The sequence below is a fragment of the Theobroma cacao genome, chromosome 4 (assembly GCF_053813885.1).
Source record: "Theobroma cacao isolate CCN51 chromosome 4, ASM5381388v1, whole genome shotgun sequence".
NCBI lineage: Eukaryota > Viridiplantae > Streptophyta > Magnoliopsida > Malvales > Malvaceae > Theobroma > Theobroma cacao.
Window position 1 is genome coordinate 38,865,013 of NC_142642.1, and position 18,854 is coordinate 38,883,866.

Below are 18,854 nucleotides of genomic sequence, written 5' to 3' on the forward strand. Positions count from 1 at the left end.
AAAGGTTGGAAAATGGACTAATTAAGCAATAACATCGTAATCTCTTGCTGTAGCTATATTGGTAAGCGACAATTCAAATTGTTATACTCTTCAAATGTCACTCTTGTGGAAAATGTTTCAGGCGTGACTGATGGGTTAGACTTTTCATGTTGAATTTGATATTTTTCACATCGTCACAAATTTATGATAAATTAGCTTATTAATTGAAAATTTGTAATAACACTAGTTTTTGATGAAGATTGACTAAATCAAATGAAATATTAATGCATTATGGAAATTTTAGGCCATCCCATCAAAGTTGATGGGGAAGAGAGTGAGAAAAACTAATAACAGCAGCACAGGAGTAAATCATGTTGGACATTTTCAATAATAATTATGAAAGAATAAAAAAAAATCCTTTGAACAATTATGATGGTGGTTCATTACATAAAGGTTATGTTTGTTTAAATAATTATATTATAAAATAAATAATTATGTTTGTTGAAAAATAGATAATTGTGTCTCTAGTATCGGTTGATTTCTCTATCAATAAATTGTCTTGTCCAATTCCTGAAAGCATGTCAAATTTGACATTTTTTAGCCTTTTGAACTTGTCTTACAACAACTTGATTGGACAAATTCCTTCCAGCACTCAGTTACAAAGCTTGGATTCATCAAAGTTATGTTGGCAACAACCTTTGTGTATCCAGACAAGTGTTCTGCAAAATATTGAAAATGGAATTGGAGAAAATGACAACAGATTTAAAGCGGACTGGGTTCTGGTTGGGCATGAAATATGGTCTTTGGAGTGTGTTTTGTTCTTTGGTGATTAATAAGCGACAATGGAGGTCTATATATGCACTTTTCGCTTTTCAAACAAATTTGAAAAATCAGTAACTCTGTAAGTATAAAAAACGGAGTTTTGAGGTTCTATTTCTAAAACTCTCTCAGCAGCTATCACCGCCACCCCAATTTTATTGTGGATTCCATTCCGCAGGTTCCAAGCAAAGCTCCCCAAATACTAGCAGGAACTTCAATTCCATCTGCTGTCATTTGATTAAGAAAACTCATTGCCTCGTCTATGAGTCCAGTTCTCCCCCACAGATCAACAATACAAAAATAATGCTCAGTTGTTGGCTCAAGAGAGCATTTGTTTTTCATACAAGTAAAGTAGTATTTACCTTGTTCTACCTGCCCAGCATGGCTACGGGCAGATAAAACACCGATAAAAGTTATTTGATTAGCCTTAACATCAGTTAATCTCATAAGCTCAAACATCTCGAGACCTTTTTCAGCATTTCCATGGTAAGCAAATCTACATATTATAGAATTCCAAGAAATAACATCATGGCCGCAGAGTGCAAGCCACCACAACTTTGGTACGTAGTGACCAATGCATTAGAAACTGCGGTGAAAATATTTAAACCCACCTTAATTATCTGTGCATGACTATGTTAGAATTTTCTGTGACGTGGATTACTATTAATTGATGATTTTGCTTTAATGAAATAGTCGGATGATTTAATCCATGAAACAAAATATGAGAGTCAAATTAATATTAAAGTGATCAATTAATTATGTGTTTTGCACCTATTATTACGCAAGTATGGTTTGATGGTTGTGTAGAGCTTGACCTAGTAAACCTTTAATGGGAGACTTTTACTAAAGTTTATTTTATTTTATATATATATATGGTTTAGGGGGTATTCTTTCCTTCTAGCAAACAATATTTGTTCATTAAAAATAGTCATAAACAAAGAAAAGTGCGAAAAGAATATCTAATCTTAATCAGAAATTCTTATTTTTTCGCTATCAGTTGCCCCAACAATCCAAACAGATAAACAATAAATAGTTTATGCTTTTAGTGTTTTAATATTCACACATGGATTTAGGGATTCAACTTACAGACTCTACTTTCCGAGGTCTAAGCTTGGCAATTAGAAGAAATGGTTAATATACTAGTAAATGTAGCTTCATCAGGGGAGAAACCTGATTCTTCCATTCTGATGAAAATCTTAAAACCTTCTTGATCACAACAATCAGTTTCTCCCAACCCACATATGATGACATTCCACACAGTTACTTCTTGAATTGGCATCAATTCGAAAACTTTAATCGCTCTCCTAACCTCACCGATTTCAAAATATCCAACAATTACATTCGTCAAAAGCAGAGAGCAAGAGAAAGGCATAGAAAAAGAGACTGTGGTGGATGTTCAGTTGCTTTTAAAGAATGTTGGGCCTGAAAAAGAGAGGTGTCCGGTGGACTGGTGGTCCTATTTGCTCAGGTTCACGTCAGACCGCACTCGTGTCAATCAGCTATTGGTTAAAATATATATTTGCAAAACAGCCAATTGAACCTCAAGTTGAAGATCCTAAATCAACATGTAAAATATCGGAATAAAACGAAGGAAAAACCAGAATGCATGTAAAGATTGCAAATGAAATCATTATTATGAAAATATTATTCATAAAACGATCTTATGCATTTATTTGTGTGTATATGGAATTTTCGAAGTGATGATTAGTCAACAATCTGTTGTCCACACAAAAAATTTCACAGACTCATAAAATTGATCAAAAGGAAAACCAACGGATAGAAAAAGTAGTCCGAGGTAAGACAAACTGTTGAGATTAATTTTAAGCAGCAAAACATATGTCTTGCATTGGCTTTGTATTCATCTTATAATGCTTTTGGTAAGTCTACATATGGAAAAATTATTCAAGTTTGATTGGAACAGGAAGCTACTTGGAAATTCAATTATTCAAGTTTGATTGGAGCAGGAAGTTACTTGGCAATTCAGTACTAATGTAAAGGCTCGGGCAGTATTCTTCCGTGTATAAAAAGCTTGGGCGTGTCTATCCCCTACATCAAAAAAAAGTTAAGAGAATAAAATTGAAGAGCAATGAGTACTATTTTAATGCTTTTGTTGCTCATTAGCATTAGCTTTTGTACCATCAATTTCAATGATGGTTGCATTGAGAGTGAGAGAGAAGCACTTTTCATGTTCAAACACGATCTCATAGATCATGCAAACCGGTTAGCCTTCTGGACTCTTAACGAAGATTGTTGTGGGTGGGTTGGAGTTGTTTGTGACAATGTGACTGGCCATGTGCTTGAGCTCCATCTTAGAAATCCGTCATTATCTTCTTCGGTAGGTTTTTATGCCAATGATGCTGAATATGAAGCCCTTGAGAGGTCAAAGCTAAGAGGTAAGATAAACCCTTCCTTGCTCGAGTTAAAGCATTTGACTTATTTGGACTTGAGCAACAATGCATTTGAAGGTATTCCCATTCCCCAGTTCTTAGGTTCTATCGAGAGTTTAAGATACCTTAACCTCTCTAATGCTGGATTTGGAGGATTAGTTCCTCATCAACTTGGAAACCTCTCAAGTTTACGGTATCTTAATCTTTACGCCGATGACAAAGATCATCTCCATGTTGCCAATCTCCAATGGTTGTCTGGTCTTTCCTCGTTAGAACACCTTGATTTGGGTAATGTGAACCTTACAAAGGCTTCCAATTGGTTGAAAGTACTAAACACACTTCCTTCCTTGGAGAAATTATATTTGTCAAGCTGTCACCTTCCTCAAGTTCCTTCACCCACAAAACTTAATCTATCATCTTTTACTATTCTTGACCTTTCTTCAAATTCTTTTGAGAATGGCTTGTTCGACTTTAGCTGGATATTTCAGCTCAAATCCCTAGTTTCCCTTGATTTGAGTCATAATAATTTCCAAGGATGTATATTTCATGGCCTTGAAAACTTGACTTCTCTTACGCACCTTGATCTTTCCAATAACCATTTTAATTCTTCAATACCTGACTGGTTGTATAATCTTAACTCTCTTCAATTTCTTAACCTTGGCTCTAACAACTTGCAAGGTTTAATTTCCAGTGCTGTAGGAAACATGAGTTCTGCTGTTAACCTTGATTTTTCATGGAATGAACTTGAAGGAAAGATTCCAAGATCAATGGGAAATCTTTGTAACTTAAAGTCAATCCTTTTTTCACGTGTGAACTTGAGTCAAGATATATCTGATATTTTAGCAATTTTGTCAGCATGTGTTTCTAAACAACTTGATGTACTGGATTTAAACGGGTGTCAACTTTTTGGTCAATTAACTAATCAACTTGTGAACTTTAAGAATTTGAAGGAACTGCGTTTGTATAATAACTCAATTTCTGGTCCCATTCCATTGTCCATAGGAGAACTTTCTTCCCTAACAGATTTAGAACTTGATCAGAACAATTTGACAGGACACCTTCCTGAGTCAATTGGACAACTTGCAAACTTGGAAATATTTTATATTTCTAATAATTTGTTAGGGAGTGTTGTTTCAGAAATTCACTTTGGCAATCTTACAAAATTGAAAGTCTTATTTGCTTCTAACAACACAATGTTTTTAAGAGTTAGTCCCAGTTGGGTTCCTCCTTTTCAACTCCAAATATTAGGATTGAGATCTTTGCGTGTAGGTTGGCAGTTTCCTCTGTGGCTTCGATCACAAAAACATTTAAAATATATAGATATCTCTAACTCAATGATTTCAGATAGCATTCCTAGTTGGTTCTGGAGTTCATCCTTCCAAATTCGCCATTTCAATCTCTCTCACAACCAAATCCGTGGACAGATTCCTTATATATCTAGCTTTGCATTTCTTTATCCTGATGTTTTTTATCCTGTCATTTTTTATCCTGTCATTGACCTTAGTTTTAATAATTTTAGTGGTCCATTACCTCGAATCTCCTCCAATGTGTCTATTGTCGACCTTTCCAATAATTTTTTCTCAGGATCTCTTTTCTCTTTTTTGTGTTATAAGTTGAAAGAGAATATGACAACAAAAATTCTTAATCTTGGTGAAAATGTTTTATTCGGGGAAATTCCTAATTGTTGGTTGAATTGGCAAAATTTGATGATCTTAGATTTAAATAACAACAAACTTACCGGAAGAATTCCAAGCTCTATGGGAACTTTGCATTCCCTTCAGTCATTGCATCTTCAAAACAATCACCTCTCCGGAAGAATTCCACCATCGCTGAAAAATTGCACAAATTTGGTGCTACTTGATTTCGGTGAGAACGGATTTCATGGGCACATCCCTAAATGGCTAGACCATCGTTTTCAGAAGCTAAAAGTCTTAAGGCTTCGTTCAAACAAGTTTTCAGGGTGCATACCAGATCAATTGTGTGCTGTTGATTCTCTCCAAATGTTGGACCTTGCTAATAATGATCTCTTCGGAAGTTTACCAAGATGTTTAAGTAACTTTAGTGCTATGGTAAAGATTAGTGGTTATATGGAAAATGTTACGTCTTATCTAATTCGTTACCGTACTTTTTTTGCATCAATTGTCATGAAAGGCCGAATGCTTCAGTATAACACAACTCTTGACTTGGTCAGAAGCATAGATTTTTCTTACAACAAATTATCAGGAGAGATCCCCATGGAAGTAACAAGCTTATTGAGATTGCAGGCATTGAATTTGTCACATAATCTTTTCACCGGACCAATACCTAAAAATATTGGCCTGATGGGATTACTAGAATCAGTTGATTTCTCCGTCAACAAATTGTCTGGTCCAATTCCTGAAAGCATGTCAACTTTGACATTTTTGAGCTACTTAAACTTGTCTGACAACAACTTGATCGGACAAATTCCTTCGAGCACTCAGTTACAAAGCTTGGATTCATCAAGTTATGTTGGCAACCAACTCTGTGGATCGCCACTTCTAGACAAATGTTCTGCAAATGGTACAACTGACGATATTGGAAATGGAGGTGGAGAAAATGACAACGGATTTGAAACGGTTTGGTTCTGTTTAGGCATGGCATATGGATTTCCCGTTGGCTTTTGGAGTGTGTTCGGTCTTCTGGTGTTTGGTCCTTTCAACATATCAAACAAATTTAGAAAATTAACAACTCCGTAAGTATATCTGTCTAATCAATTTCTGTATATTTATTTTTCACGAACATATAATATATTTTAATTGAATTATTTACATGTGTAATGCTCCACCTACAGAAGTCAAGGGTTATGGTAAATTCAGTTTTTCCAATCACTTGTTTTAACAGATGAACATTTGTTCGTGCTTTTGAACTTCTCAGACCAATGCTTTCTTTTCTTTTCTTATCTTATGACAGCAAAATGGCTCTATTTGGTTAGTTGTTCAACAAAATCATGCAGAGTTCTTCAACTTGGAAGCCCCACATCTGGAGGGCAGACTCATTTACAGGAAATCTTCTGCACCAAGTCATGGAATGTAGATCTCTACCCCTTTCAGATTTTTGCTGATCAGTTTAGTTGTGATTTTCAAGTTGTATTATTATTTCAGTTTTTTGTAGCAAAGTAATTTGGCATTGCTACTTTGCTTTTGGAAATGCAAGATTATTTCAGAGCAAAGAGCAAAACAATTCAAAAACAGAGTGTTGATGATGGTGTAAGTCAATAGAGCAAAGCCATTTCCATTCTCAGATTGAAACTCTTAATCTGTTTCCTTCGAAAGCATTTTAAAAGTAAAATATGCAAATAACAAATTTAGTGATCAAAGGTTAGAACACTAAATTGTATGCCAATTATATAAGATAAATAAGTTACTTTAGTGGAGAGCAACTCAACACTAGCTAATGGCCTGTAATTTTACATCTCTACTCAGAATTTTTCCACTTTCAAATATGTAATTTTTACCAAGACAATGCTATATGATCTTCTTCTAATCTCTAATTCACTCCCTTAAGTGGATCCTAATTACCAGTACAATTTTTGAAACATGATAATCATTTGGGGAAGTATGCAATTTCTTCTCTTTAATTATTGCCAATGATTCTCTGAATTGTTCTATATTCTGAAAATTTTCAGCATTATTATATGATTGTTTCTCAAAAAATGCATGAGTTTACTTGACAAGTCCATTTCTTATCAACCCCAACAAGATTGACTTCAATGTATTACAACATTTTGTAGGCATTTCCATTAAACAATGCAAAGCATCGACTATTTGTAACCAACCTACTCATCAATAATTTCCATGAATTCTGATTTGTGCGGCTTATATGTTGAGATATTGTGACAGCCGGTTTAGACCCCATTGAACAGGTTTGATCATGATGCAGGAAGAGGTTGTGTGTTTGTGATGAATTTTGTAATTGGACATGTAATGAATGTACAGGTAGGGGGAATGAATCATGTTGAGCAGATGAATGTTTTTCTTTTGGGCATGGGAGTAGTTAAGCTTAGGAGGGTGTATGTAAATGTAGCAAGGGGGGCTTTTTTGAGTGTGCCGCTTATGCTGGTCACTGGAACCTCCATGGAAGACCAGGATATCTGTTTATGCATGTACAGATGGGTGCTACAATTTTTGTTGCGAAGATTCTGATATGTTACTCTTCCTTTATAACTGTTACAGATCTGAATCTTTGTGTAATTTCCTCAAGAGGTCAACAAATTGTTTCCCTCCGAAATGAATATATTGTTAAATTTCCAAAAAATATAATTTCCATGAATTCAAATCCTTCTCAGGCATTTCCTGGAACAATATTACTCCCTTGTCAACACACTCAAAGCCTACATAGGCCTCTAGCATCACATTCCATGCACTAACATCCTTTACTGGCATCTCTTCAGAGAATTTACAAGCTGAAATCATAACTGTCCGCGAAGCAACACATCTCTATAACTCAATTCTTTTTAAATCAAACTTTTCACAATTCAGAAGTCCTTCAATCACCAAGTTCCAAGATATAACATCTTTCCCTGGCATCTCCCGAAAAACCTTCAACCCTTCCTCCAACGTTCCATTCATAAAATACCCTTCTCCAAGTTTTCCTTCAAAAACTCTCCTTGCACCTTCCACATCATGGCCATGCATGAGCCCAGACATCACGTTCTGGCATTTGATGGAATAAGGCCAAGGCTTTACTTTAAAACCCGTTTTGAAAATACCCACGAATCATTGTATACCTAATACCACGTGACAAGGCATTTTGTCAAACGGGTTATGGGCTTATTGGACAAGCCCATATTTTATAAGACTTTGGACTTTGGGATCAAGGGGTTAGGTTCAAGGTTTGAGACTGTTGTGGATGTTTGGTTGTTTCTAAAAGAGTGAAGGGGCTGAAGAAGAGAGTTGTCCGTACAAAAAGGAATTATACCCAACTCTAGCCTTTTCTGTTTTATTCATATTAGGCCAAAAAAAAAAAATTCATAAATAATTTAATTACATTTGAAGAAGTGTCTATGTTAACCTAATGTTTTTACAATACATGATCAAGAAAATGAAGAAGAGGAAATTAAAGGGATTATAGCAATGTTAACTCTGTTAACGTTAATGGTTCAATTCAAAATGGTTTTTAGACGTGGGATAGTAATCTGAACATGAAACAAGAACACAGCATTAATCTGAATATGGGATAGGAAGCATGGCATAATGTGAGGACAAAAGAATTGTATCCATATAATGTATATATATCATAGTCTGATTTCTTTTCGTATTTTGACAAATTTGTTTCATATTTGTTCCTTAATTTATTCTCTTTATAGAAATATCAAATTTTATGTAATTGTTGATTTTTTTTTTCCATATTTCATATCTGTTCCTGAATTTATTCCCTCAATAAGAATTTCAAATTTTATGTAAGTGTTGTTTTTTTTTCATATTTTGACAAATTTACTTCATATCAATTCCACAATTTCCTCAATTTATTTTCAATTGAAGAAATCCAAATTTTATATAATTACTAAATGTTTATTCCAAATTGTAGGGTCAACATTGAAATTACCTTGTCGTGGAAAGAGAATTAAAGAATCCAATTAAGTTTATGATTTGTCTGTTTGATTTCTGTTCTTGCAGTCGTCTCAATGGCACCACAGATTGATGCACGGCAAAAGATGTGAAGAGACCTTATATCCAAACAATTGCCTACTTGAGGATTGTAAAAACAAGCGTTTGAAAAAGCACAATTCCAATGGAGGCACAACTCCTAGCCCAACTTTCAAGTGTCTCTGTGTTTTTGCTTGTTAATAAAAAGGTGAACACCACTTTCATTCCTGTGTAAATTTCATGTTATTCGACAGGATTTTGAGGGAAAAAAAAACCATTTGATGACAAGCAGTGTTCAAAATGAACCCCAGAATCTACCATGAAACTGTAATTTTACATCTTTACTCTGAATTTTCTATTTTCAATTGTGTAATTTTACCAAGACAATGCTATATCTTCTTCTGGTCTCTAATTCACTCCCTTAAGTGGATCCTAATTACTAGTATAATTTTTGAAACATGATAATCATTTAGGGAAGTATGCAATTCCTTCTCATTAATTATTGCTAATGGTTCTCTGAATTGCTCTGTGTTCTGAAAATTTACTGCACTGTAGAGAAGAACAAATACCACCAAAGTCCAGAGGACAAACTATAAATAAACCAGGATCTAGTCTCACCAGGAAAAAGAAGTGTCCTAGTGGAAAAAGCCCAGTTTAACAGTCTAGAAAACCGATCCATACCGAAAGTGAACTGAACTCACCTTATCTGCAGCTCATTGGACAGAATCTGCCCATATCAGCTTGGATAACTTTACACTCCCTCCGGTTCGATACCTTGTAGCAACTTTTTCAGCTCCTGCCTCAACATCCCTCTTAACTGAAAAAACCTCCACCTACCAGCACTGACTGATCCATTGCTGCCACCAACGACAAGAACATCCGATATTACCATGGCTGCAACAGCTGCAGCAGCAGTAGGCTCATCTTTCTCTCCATCCATCCAGACCCTCAAATGCATGCGTTTTAAGCAATTGACAGCTGATCATTCAGTCCTTAGATTTCCATCGTCTCGCACGATATCATCAATATCTCACTCTTTCTTCACTCATGAACTTTTCCTCACCAGCGGCACTGTGCAAAAGTGGCGTGTGCTTAAGGTGTCAGCTGCTGTTGCCCAACAAGAGGCCGCCGCAACTGCCCAAGAGGAAGAAAGTTTGGCGGAGGAAGAGGTGAAGGAAGGAGAAGTAGCAGCAGAAGGAGAAACTGAAGCTCAGGCTGAGACTGCGGCTGAAGCTGAGTCTCCTGTGAATACTAAGCTTTACTTTGGGAACTTGCCTTACAATGTTGACAGTGCCCAACTCGCAGGGATAATACAGGAGTATGGCAGTCCAGAGCTTGTTGAGGTAATTAATTTGACTGATCAAATCTAGACGAGTTGTTAAGATGCAAGTATCATGAAGTAAAAGGTTATTAGTTGAGAATTGAGATAGGCAGATTAATTGTCGTTCTACTTCCTTACCGGCATATAATTGGAATTTTGTAGTTGCTCTGACTGAATTACCCGGATCTTAAGCTTTGAGAGTATGAGATCAATGTGCTGCAGAAGGTGGAAATCTTGAGGCTTGATAAATGCAGCATTAAGCTAATTACAAACCAATTTCAATTGTTTACATGAATGAAACTGAAGTTAAAGTTGTAAATACAGCTGAAAGGACACAGATTGAGATTCAGCTTGGTTCTAGAGAGTAAAGTTTCGAATAAGCTCAGGCCTGCTAAATGCTGAATGATCAAATCTCAAAATGATATCTGATTCTGGTTGAGCTTAGGATAATAGCTCAGGCTTCATTCAACTTCAACCATGTCGAGCTTTTAGTCTTGAACATCTACACACGCTGTTTAACATTGCAGTTTTTTCTTCTACTTTGCTTCTTTATATCAACCTTCTTTCCACTCTTTTTACTTTTTAAATCATTCCTAGCAATACCTATAACAAGAAACAGATAGGGAAGTTTCCCGGTGCATTTACACAGTTAGACTCAAATATACTATGCAAAACCCAAAATCAGACCACTGTTATCTCCAAATATGGTGATTTGATGACCCGAATTTTCTTTTTCTTGCTCATTCTTTGGTTACAACACCTGCAAGAAAGAGGATATTTAGGAAGTGGAAGAAATGTTGAACCTTCTTATATATGCAATCACGTCAGTAGATGAAAGATTAGAGAAGGATTATTTACTCACTTACAAGTTTAAGATTCGAGAGGTTTGAAGGGAGAGTTACTGAGCTTATTGATTAACCATTGCAGGGTTTATTTTGCTTTCATCTTTACTGATACAACGGTGTCTAGATTTCACGCAGCATGCATATTCTGTTGAATTAAGATGCAATGTTCTATCTCCTTATATTTTCTAAGTTATACATGAAAAAGCTTTGCCTTCACATACAAATTGCCTTCATCACACTATCATTTATGGCATTCTGTGCGATATCTCATTTCTCTGTTTTCTAATAGATTCTGTGAATGGTTTAAGGTGCTTTATGATAGAGAAACTGGAAAAAGCAGGGGCTTTGCATTTGTGACAATGAGCACCGTTGAAGATTGTAACACAGTTATTGAAAATCTGGATGGAAGCGTAAGAAGCACTCTCTCTATTTGTTGTTGTATAAGTGCATGTGCATACTTGAGCACAAAATAGGAGACTAGTTCTCTTATGTTGAAATGGTGGATGTTAATTCATAAAGTACTACTCTACTTTAAGAATGTGATTGAGCAAAGTGTTTGAGCGAATCCTATTTCTTCAGGTTTCAATCCTAAATGAATTTTCCTGTTGCAGGAATATCTTGGTCGAACTTTGAGGGTGAACTTTTCAGACAAACCTCGACCTAGAGAACCTTTATATCCAGAAACTGAACACAAGCTTTTTGTTGGGAATCTATCATGGTCTGTCACATCTGAAAGTTTGACACAAGCATTTCAAGAATATGGAACTGTAGTTGGAGCAAGGGTTTTGTATGACGGGGAGACAGGAAGGTCACGGGGTTACGGTTTTGTCAGCTACTCAACGAAATCAGAGATGGAAGCTGCCCTTCAATCTCTTAATGGAGTGGTATCAGTTCCTCCTTTTGTTCTTTCTGTGTGCTAATCATTAACCTCAACAGACATCCATTTAGCAGGTTCCATAATCACTTTCCCATTTTCTTGATTTCTTAGGAACTAGAAGGAAGGGCAATACGGGTGAGCCAGGCTCAAGGAAGACGATCATAAGATCACAACTGGAAACATGAATTCAAGAAGCATTTACAGTAACTGTCAATCTCTTAGAAATGGAAGGAGGGAGTCACTCAGATAGTATAGTCAGTCACCCTGAGTGACCTGAAATTCCCTTTCATTTCTCCTTGTCTATACCTCATTTTCCACTTTAGCTCTCTTGAGTGGAACTTATAACAAATTCTTCATCGCCACCTTTGCTAATATTGATAGTTGCTTTGCTTATGATTGTTTATGGGACAAAGACATCTCAGAGTTGTTCCCTTTGGTTCATAGTTGACACTTTGACAACTAACAAGTTTCTGTTGTAAGCATGCAAGAACAGGCAGTTTCCAACGCCATCTTTAAGCAAAGATTGAGGAACTTGACATTTTAATGCCCTGATGGGGAAAGAGCATGAAACATTAAATTTGAACTATGTAATACCATCAGTTACTGTTCTTGATAAATAGAATAAATCATTTCCTTCATCCACAGAAGAGAGAAGAAATCCAAGTCATGTTTGTAGCAACTGCAAATTTTTAAAATTTATATGCCTTGTTATATTAGTTGCAGAGATACCTGCTGACATTTCACAGCACCAATTTGTTGAAACTCTGAGCTCTGATATAGTTAATAAAGTTCCATTTGCATTAGTACATGGCTACATGCATGTTTTCATCCATCAAGTTCCATAAATTTGAAACCTAAGAACACTAATTTCACTCAAGGAATTCAAAATCTTTAAAACGAGTAACAATCGTTGGACAAAACTCGGGGCTGATACAAACCTTCAAGTTTTGTGAATTTCCAATGAGTCCAGAACCAGTAAATAACAATGGGGGCTGCAGTGGCAGGATGCATCTTATTTCTAGTCAAGCCCATGTGAATTTCATATGGATTGCATGCCTGAACCAAATAAGTCCATAAACTTAAACACTAGTTTCTACTTTATGTTTGGATGTTTAGTTGATATTCACTTATGCCAAGAAGAACAGTTTTGACAAAGAAAGGCGTTGGGGCACTGCCAATGATTCTAGCCAACAGCTTGTCTCCATTTTTAGTTCAACCCTTTTTGGGATGGAAACTGGTAAGGTCCATTTAGATTACCCAAAATGATTAAGTTCCCCATTTTAACAAAACCAAAAGATAGCAAGCAGAACACACAAACTGCTGGCAGTAAAGGGTGTGTGGAATGCCTTTAAGGCATGAGGCAGGCATGAAACTATAGCACATGATCAAAATCTCAGCGGATGTTCTCCCAAAAGTAATATTGACAAACCCAATGTGCATATTTCTATACAAGTTTGCTGGGAAAATCAGTAACAATTGCAACCATTTTTCATTGAGGACAATAATTATGTCTTGAATTTTAGCACAACTAAGAGATCAAGTCAATCATAATTTATCATTTGTTGGTTATTATTATTTAATCAAAAAGCATATACCCTTTCTTCAAAAATTAAAATTAAAAGGCATAATATTTAAAATTAATGATTATTAATTAAAATATTATTTTTTATTTTTTATATAACGTGAAGTTGATGTGTTATAATGACCTATTATAATAATAATAATAATGTGACATGAAAATATAAACATATAATATTTTTACCTTTCACTTTATCTTGATATAAGTATAAAATGACAACTAATGTTTAAATTAATGATAATTAATCAATTATTGATTATATGAAGTTATTTAATTTAAAATAAAAATATATACATTTAATTAAATATAGTTAAAAATTAAATATAATGTTAAAAAATTTACAACTTTTTAAGTTAAAAAAAGTTTTAAGAAGATTCTGATTCTCTACAAACCATTACAAAAATCCTAAAGATCAAACATTTTATGCTTTTTTCCCTTTTTTATTTTTCTCAAAATCTTTTTAAACAACAAAAAGAAAATTTGCAAAAGGGTGGAAGTGGAACAGACAACAGAAGGTGCAAGATAGCCAAGGCTCCCTTTAGGGAAAAGGTTGCTCCTTTACTATTTTCTTTTTCATTTTTGGAGTGCCCACACGGATTCCACCGTTCATAGTGACGGCTACCAAAATTTGGAAATCCTTTAAGGAAACAAAATTAAAAAAGAAAATCCCAAAAACAATAATATAAGGGGAAAAAAAAAAAAACCCAAAACACTCAAAACAGTCCACAGACAGCAGAGCCAACAAGACTACAACAAAGCACAAAAAAAAAAAAAAAAAAACAGGTGGAGAAAATCTTCCCTCAAATCTATCTGCCCATAGGTAACAACACTTTCTTGTTTTCTCTAAATACCCCATCTCAGATTTCTTCATGTTTTATAGTGTTTTTTTTTTTTGTGGGTTTTATTTGTTTGGTTTATTTGAGTGTATTGAAATGTGGGAGCTTTTTTGTTTTTGGGGGTGTTGCAGATCTTGGGGAAGTGGAAGCAGTGCTGGGATCTATTTGAAAAAGGGTTTTTTTTTAATTCTTTAGGAGTTTAGGGAGTTTCAGAAATGGCAACTCCTTATCCCATTCCAGTTACCGCTGCTCAGGTTCTGAAAAAGCTAATTCTTTTAGTGCTTATCTTTCCGGTTGTTCCTTAAAAAAGTTGTGATTTTTAATGGTTTTTTGAAGAGTATAGTGAAAATAAAATCTGGGTTTTTTGTTATTCTTTGTGGGTTTTTCAGGTGGGAACGTATTTTGTAGGGCAGTACTATCAGGTACTTCAACAGCAGCCAGACTTAGTGCACCAGTTTTATAGTGATTCCAGTACCATGATTCGTGTCGATGGCAATAACAGAGAAACTGCTACTGCAATGCTGGTAGTTTCGCTTTCTCATTTTACTCTACTGTTTCTTTAGTTTATCAAGTTTATCAAGTTTATATTTTTTTTTCATCTTCCAAAAACAAAGTTATTTGCTGTTTTTTGTTGCATTTTATGGAGTTGGGTCATATATGTAATTAGATGATTACTTCGATATTCACAACATTTTAGATCATTGAATGTATTAGTGCCCCCGTCCAGAAATCTCACTATGTCAATAATCACGTTTGAATTTATAATTATACACTTCTATGCAAGCAGTAGTATGGCATAATGCTTCATATCTTGCAATTCTGTTTTCATCAATCTCCACCATATCTCGGTAATGCATCCACTGAGCTATTAAAATCGATTTTCCTTTCCTGTTATGCTTTCTTAAATTGAATTTCATAGTTCCATAACAATGCCCATTTTCATTTATGGTTCTACTTCCCATTTTCATTCTGATTTTTATTGTTTGTTTTTGCATTTGATGAAAGGAGCTATTGGCTTAATTGTTTCCTTTTTCTCCTATTTTCATTTGAAAGCAAATCCATGCCCTCATTATGTCGCTCAACTTCACCGGGATTGAGATCAAGACAGCATATTCCCTTGAATCTTGGAATGGAGGTGTTCTAGTGATGGTTTCGGGTTCTGTGCAAGTAAAGGATTTCAGTTCCAGGAGGCAATTTGTGCAAACATTTTTCCTTGCACCGCAAGAGAAAGGCTATTTTGTTCTAAATGACATTTTTCACTTTATTGATGAGGAACAAATTCACCACCATCCAGCAGTCTTATTAGTACAGCACAATCTTGATTCTAAACTCAATGCTTCAGCAACAATTCCAGAACCAGGTATTTACAAATCCGATTTAACTTGTAAAGTTTATGATTCTCCTTTCAGTTGACCTGATAAAATTTTTTTGTTCTGAAATCCAATGATTACATATATGATTTTGAGGAATCAGTGTGACTGTATAGCTTGTCTTTCTTTAAAAGAATTTACCATCTTAAAGAAAGAATTCTCTATGATGGCTTTGGGATCTAATTCTCCCCTTCTTTTCTGGAATCATAGGTTATTAATTTCAGATGTCTCTATTATGTCTGATTATAAGGTGATTCTGAAGTATGTATATGTGTTAGTTTTGCTCTTGATATGTATATGCATTAGTTTTGCTCTTGATAATAAATTTCTCCTGAAAAATAGTAGCGCAAGATTAGCATTTTCCAGATGTTTTGGCTGATAGCAATGATTCTCTTTGCAGTTTCAAACTATTTGCTGGGTGGAGATATCCAGGGAAGGGAGTTTGTGGCTCCTGATGACGTTAAAGAAAATGGCCCAGTTGACAAGTTTAGTTTCCCAGAGTCACGATTGCAGCAAACCCCAGAATCTGAAAGCATTGTGGATAACAGTTCTGTGAAAGAGTCAAATGGTTCACTTCTGCATATGGTGAATACTGTCCAAGAGCATCTGCCTCCTGTTGAGGAATCTGTTGGGGAACCCCAGAAGCACACCTATGCCTCTATTGTATGTTCTACAATACTCTCATGAATTTTTTATGCGTGTTTATTAAATTAGGAAATTGACTTGTCTCATAGTGTTGATCTATTTTATTTTGTTTTTATACTTGATTGTTGAAGTTAAGGGTTGCTAAAGGACAATCTGCACCATCAGTTGCTCCTCAGATTTCTATTAACAAGAACACACCACCTGCTTCTGACTGGGTCCACGCTCCCCAGCACACTACCCAGCAAGCTTTTGTCTCCTCAAGTCCTGTCGAAAGGTCTGGGGCTGATATGGTTGAGGAAGTTTCTGCCATAGAAGATGAAGGTAAAGCTTCAAGTGTTCCTGTTGTGTTTAACTATTTTCATACATGAGATAATGACATGTAAGAAATTTCAATTCTATAGAAGTTCCATAAGATTTTGTTGTTGCAATATCTCAAAACATTCATCAAATACATATTCATGTGGTTTGAAACTTTAGAAGGCACATGTTGGCTATAGTTTCGAAGTTAAATATGTATAGTTAATTTGCTGCTTGTGTGTTTTAGGTGAAATAAAATCTGTTTATGTAAGGAACTTGCCCTCTTCTGTGTCTGAGTCTGAAATTGAGGAGGAATTCAAGAAATTTGGTGAGATCAGTCCTGATGGAGTTGTGATTCGTAGTCGCAAGGTTCATGTCTTGGCTTTTCTTGTAGTCCTATTACGATAATCTTGCTTACTTTTAATGCTAAAACATTTTGGTTGCGTGCAGGATGTTGGTGTCTGTTATGCATTTGTTGAATTTGAAGATATGACAAGTGTCCAAAATGCAATCAAGGTTTGAATTTTCTTCAATAACCTACAAAAGAACATGTCTCTTATTTAGTAGTTATGCTGTTTCCCAGTGAAGGTGCATTCTGCAAACCTAATCGTAGTTTTTAGTGTTAAATTTTTTAAAAGAAAACTGGAAAAGTCTTTGGCTGAATTATAAGATTTGAAAATCCAAATCGATTTGTGCATTCTGTGCACCTTGGGTGGAAATTCAACATTTCAACATTTTAGTTATATTATCTATGTTTCTGTTTGTCACTCCTGATTTCTCTTTTCTGCATACATAATTCCTTATGGAGATGAAGACAAACCATCAACATTTTCACCATTGAAAATTGTTGGTTATCTTTTAGTTGTGTCACCAATCCTCCCTTTCCATCCATTTTTCTGCTTTTGATCTGGTAGGACTTTCATTTTGATAAACATTGTGTACTAATTTTGTCAAATCATATGTGGATATAGGCAGGAGTTGCACAGGTTGCTGGACGAAATGTGTACATTGAAGAGCGGAGACCAAACAGCTTTATCCCATCTCGAGGAGGAAGTATGTATTTCATTCATTTTTGCTTTTGGTGGCTGTATTTCTTTCCCATTAGAATACTTATATTGTAAAGCAAAATGTTGTGTACATGGGCATCTTACAAGCCCCGTTACAGCTGTCTATCAGGTGGCCAAGCATCTCACCTGATGGCAGCTGTGTGGTGTAGCATGTAATATAGGCATATAAGATGCCCACATATAATTGTACATTATATAATGGCCGCCCTCCATGTGCTTATGCTGATTGATAAATGGCATCATTAGATTGTAGCTGGTTTCAAAGTAGGACATATAGGTGTCTCGCCATATGTTTATGGTGATGCTTCTGTCATTTTTCTTGATTTTTACCTTTGAAGGCAGTAAGGGCTGAATTTCTTCATAGCTGTAACTTGTAGATCCTGAAAATAAAATGATAATTGCAGCATCACGGTAGAAATAATTGATATTTGTTTCTTGATGACAAATATAACATCAAGAACCGACATGGTCTTCTGTTGCTATGAAATCCATTAGCTATCTTGATTGATATAATTTGTTTTCTATTCTTATCCAGTGGTTAAAATGTTCTGGACAGGGAGGGGTAGAGGCCGAGGCAGCTATCAAACTGATGCTCCAAGGGGGCGTTTTGGTGCTCGAAGTTATGGCAGGGGGGGTGCCTATGATGGAAGTGAGCGAGACTACAGTAGATCGAGAGGAAATGGTTTTTACAGGCCAACTTCTCGCCAAGACAGGGGCTTATCTGGCCAACAAGTATCCAGAATTGGACAAAGTTCATAGAGCCAGCATTCTTTTTATCTTTTATGGAGGGATCAAACTTTTGGTTCCAGCCGCCACAATTGAGCATATTTACCCTTTTGTTAGATTCAACAACTATATATTGGTGCTTTCATTAGCTAGTTTTCTTAGATGTGCTTGGAATAGGAATTACATTATTTTTGGAAAGGGCATCCGTCATACTTAAATTTGTTCTTTCAACATTTAAATAGGCAATATGTTTGCAAGTTTTGGGCACATTTCTTTTTACTAATGGCCTGCCTCATAAGTTGGGTCTATTTATTCAATAACAATCCCCATATGTCTTCCTGCTTGATCCTTCCATATCTTTCTTTCCTACTTAAGTTATTTCCAAGTGTCACCATCAAATCTATACAAAGCGAATCCTAACTTTTGCTATTGGGAAGGGGAAAGTAAATGGCTATTTGTAGTTGGAGGTGTAAATGGAAGAGAAAATATGGTTGGGAGAT

The 18,854-nt window shown here is 35.5% G+C and overlaps 3 protein-coding genes and 1 pseudogene across 7 annotated transcripts; 3 read left to right on the forward strand and 1 right to left on the reverse strand.

Moving 5' to 3' along the window:
• Positions 1–829: 829 nt before the first annotated feature.
• LOC18603314 (pentatricopeptide repeat-containing protein At2g03880, mitochondrial-like) lies at positions 830–7,852 on the reverse strand (annotated as a pseudogene).
• LOC18603313 (receptor-like protein EIX2) lies at positions 2,445–6,446 on the forward strand. 4 transcript variants are annotated; one of them, XM_088805101.1, is made up of 4 exons: positions 2,445–2,593; positions 2,720–4,634; positions 4,665–5,898; positions 6,117–6,446. In XM_088805101.1, exons 2-4 carry the CDS (start codon positions 2,885–2,887, stop codon positions 6,136–6,138), a joined length of 3,006 nt encoding a protein of 1,001 aa, XP_088661227.1. In that variant the 5' UTR covers positions 2,445–2,593; positions 2,720–2,884; the 3' UTR covers positions 6,139–6,446. The 4 variants fall into 4 exon arrangements, with proteins under 4 accessions (XP_088661227.1, XP_088661225.1, XP_017974427.2 ...); XM_018118938.2 differs by having other exon boundaries at positions 2,458–2,593; positions 2,720–3,191; positions 5,337–5,898; XM_088805099.1 differs by having other exon boundaries at positions 2,720–5,898.
• A 1,699-nt stretch (positions 7,853–9,551) lies between the features above and the next one.
• LOC18603315 (28 kDa ribonucleoprotein, chloroplastic-like) lies at positions 9,552–12,265 on the forward strand. Its single transcript, XM_007035203.3, has 4 exons — positions 9,552–10,134; positions 11,266–11,367; positions 11,569–11,841; positions 11,946–12,265. Exons 1-4 carry the CDS (start codon positions 9,682–9,684, stop codon positions 11,997–11,999), a joined length of 882 nt encoding a protein of 293 aa, XP_007035265.3. The 5' UTR covers positions 9,552–9,681; the 3' UTR covers positions 12,000–12,265.
• A 1,745-nt stretch (positions 12,266–14,010) lies between these two features.
• Positions 14,011–18,623, forward strand: LOC18603316 (nuclear transport factor 2-like). 2 transcript variants are annotated; one of them, XM_007035204.3, is made up of 10 exons: positions 14,011–14,233; positions 14,381–14,503; positions 14,639–14,773; positions 15,303–15,609; positions 16,020–16,282; positions 16,396–16,585; positions 16,809–16,930; positions 17,012–17,077; positions 17,533–17,614; positions 18,164–18,623. In XM_007035204.3, the coding sequence occupies exons 2-10, from the start codon at positions 14,465–14,467 to the stop codon at positions 18,385–18,387; spliced, it is 1,428 nt and encodes a 475-aa protein (XP_007035266.3). In that variant the 5' UTR covers positions 14,011–14,233; positions 14,381–14,464; the 3' UTR covers positions 18,388–18,623. The 2 variants fall into 2 exon arrangements, with proteins under 2 accessions (XP_007035266.3, XP_007035267.3); XM_007035205.3 differs by having other exon boundaries at positions 14,016–14,233; positions 18,185–18,623.
• Positions 18,624–18,854: the final 231 nt, after the last annotated feature.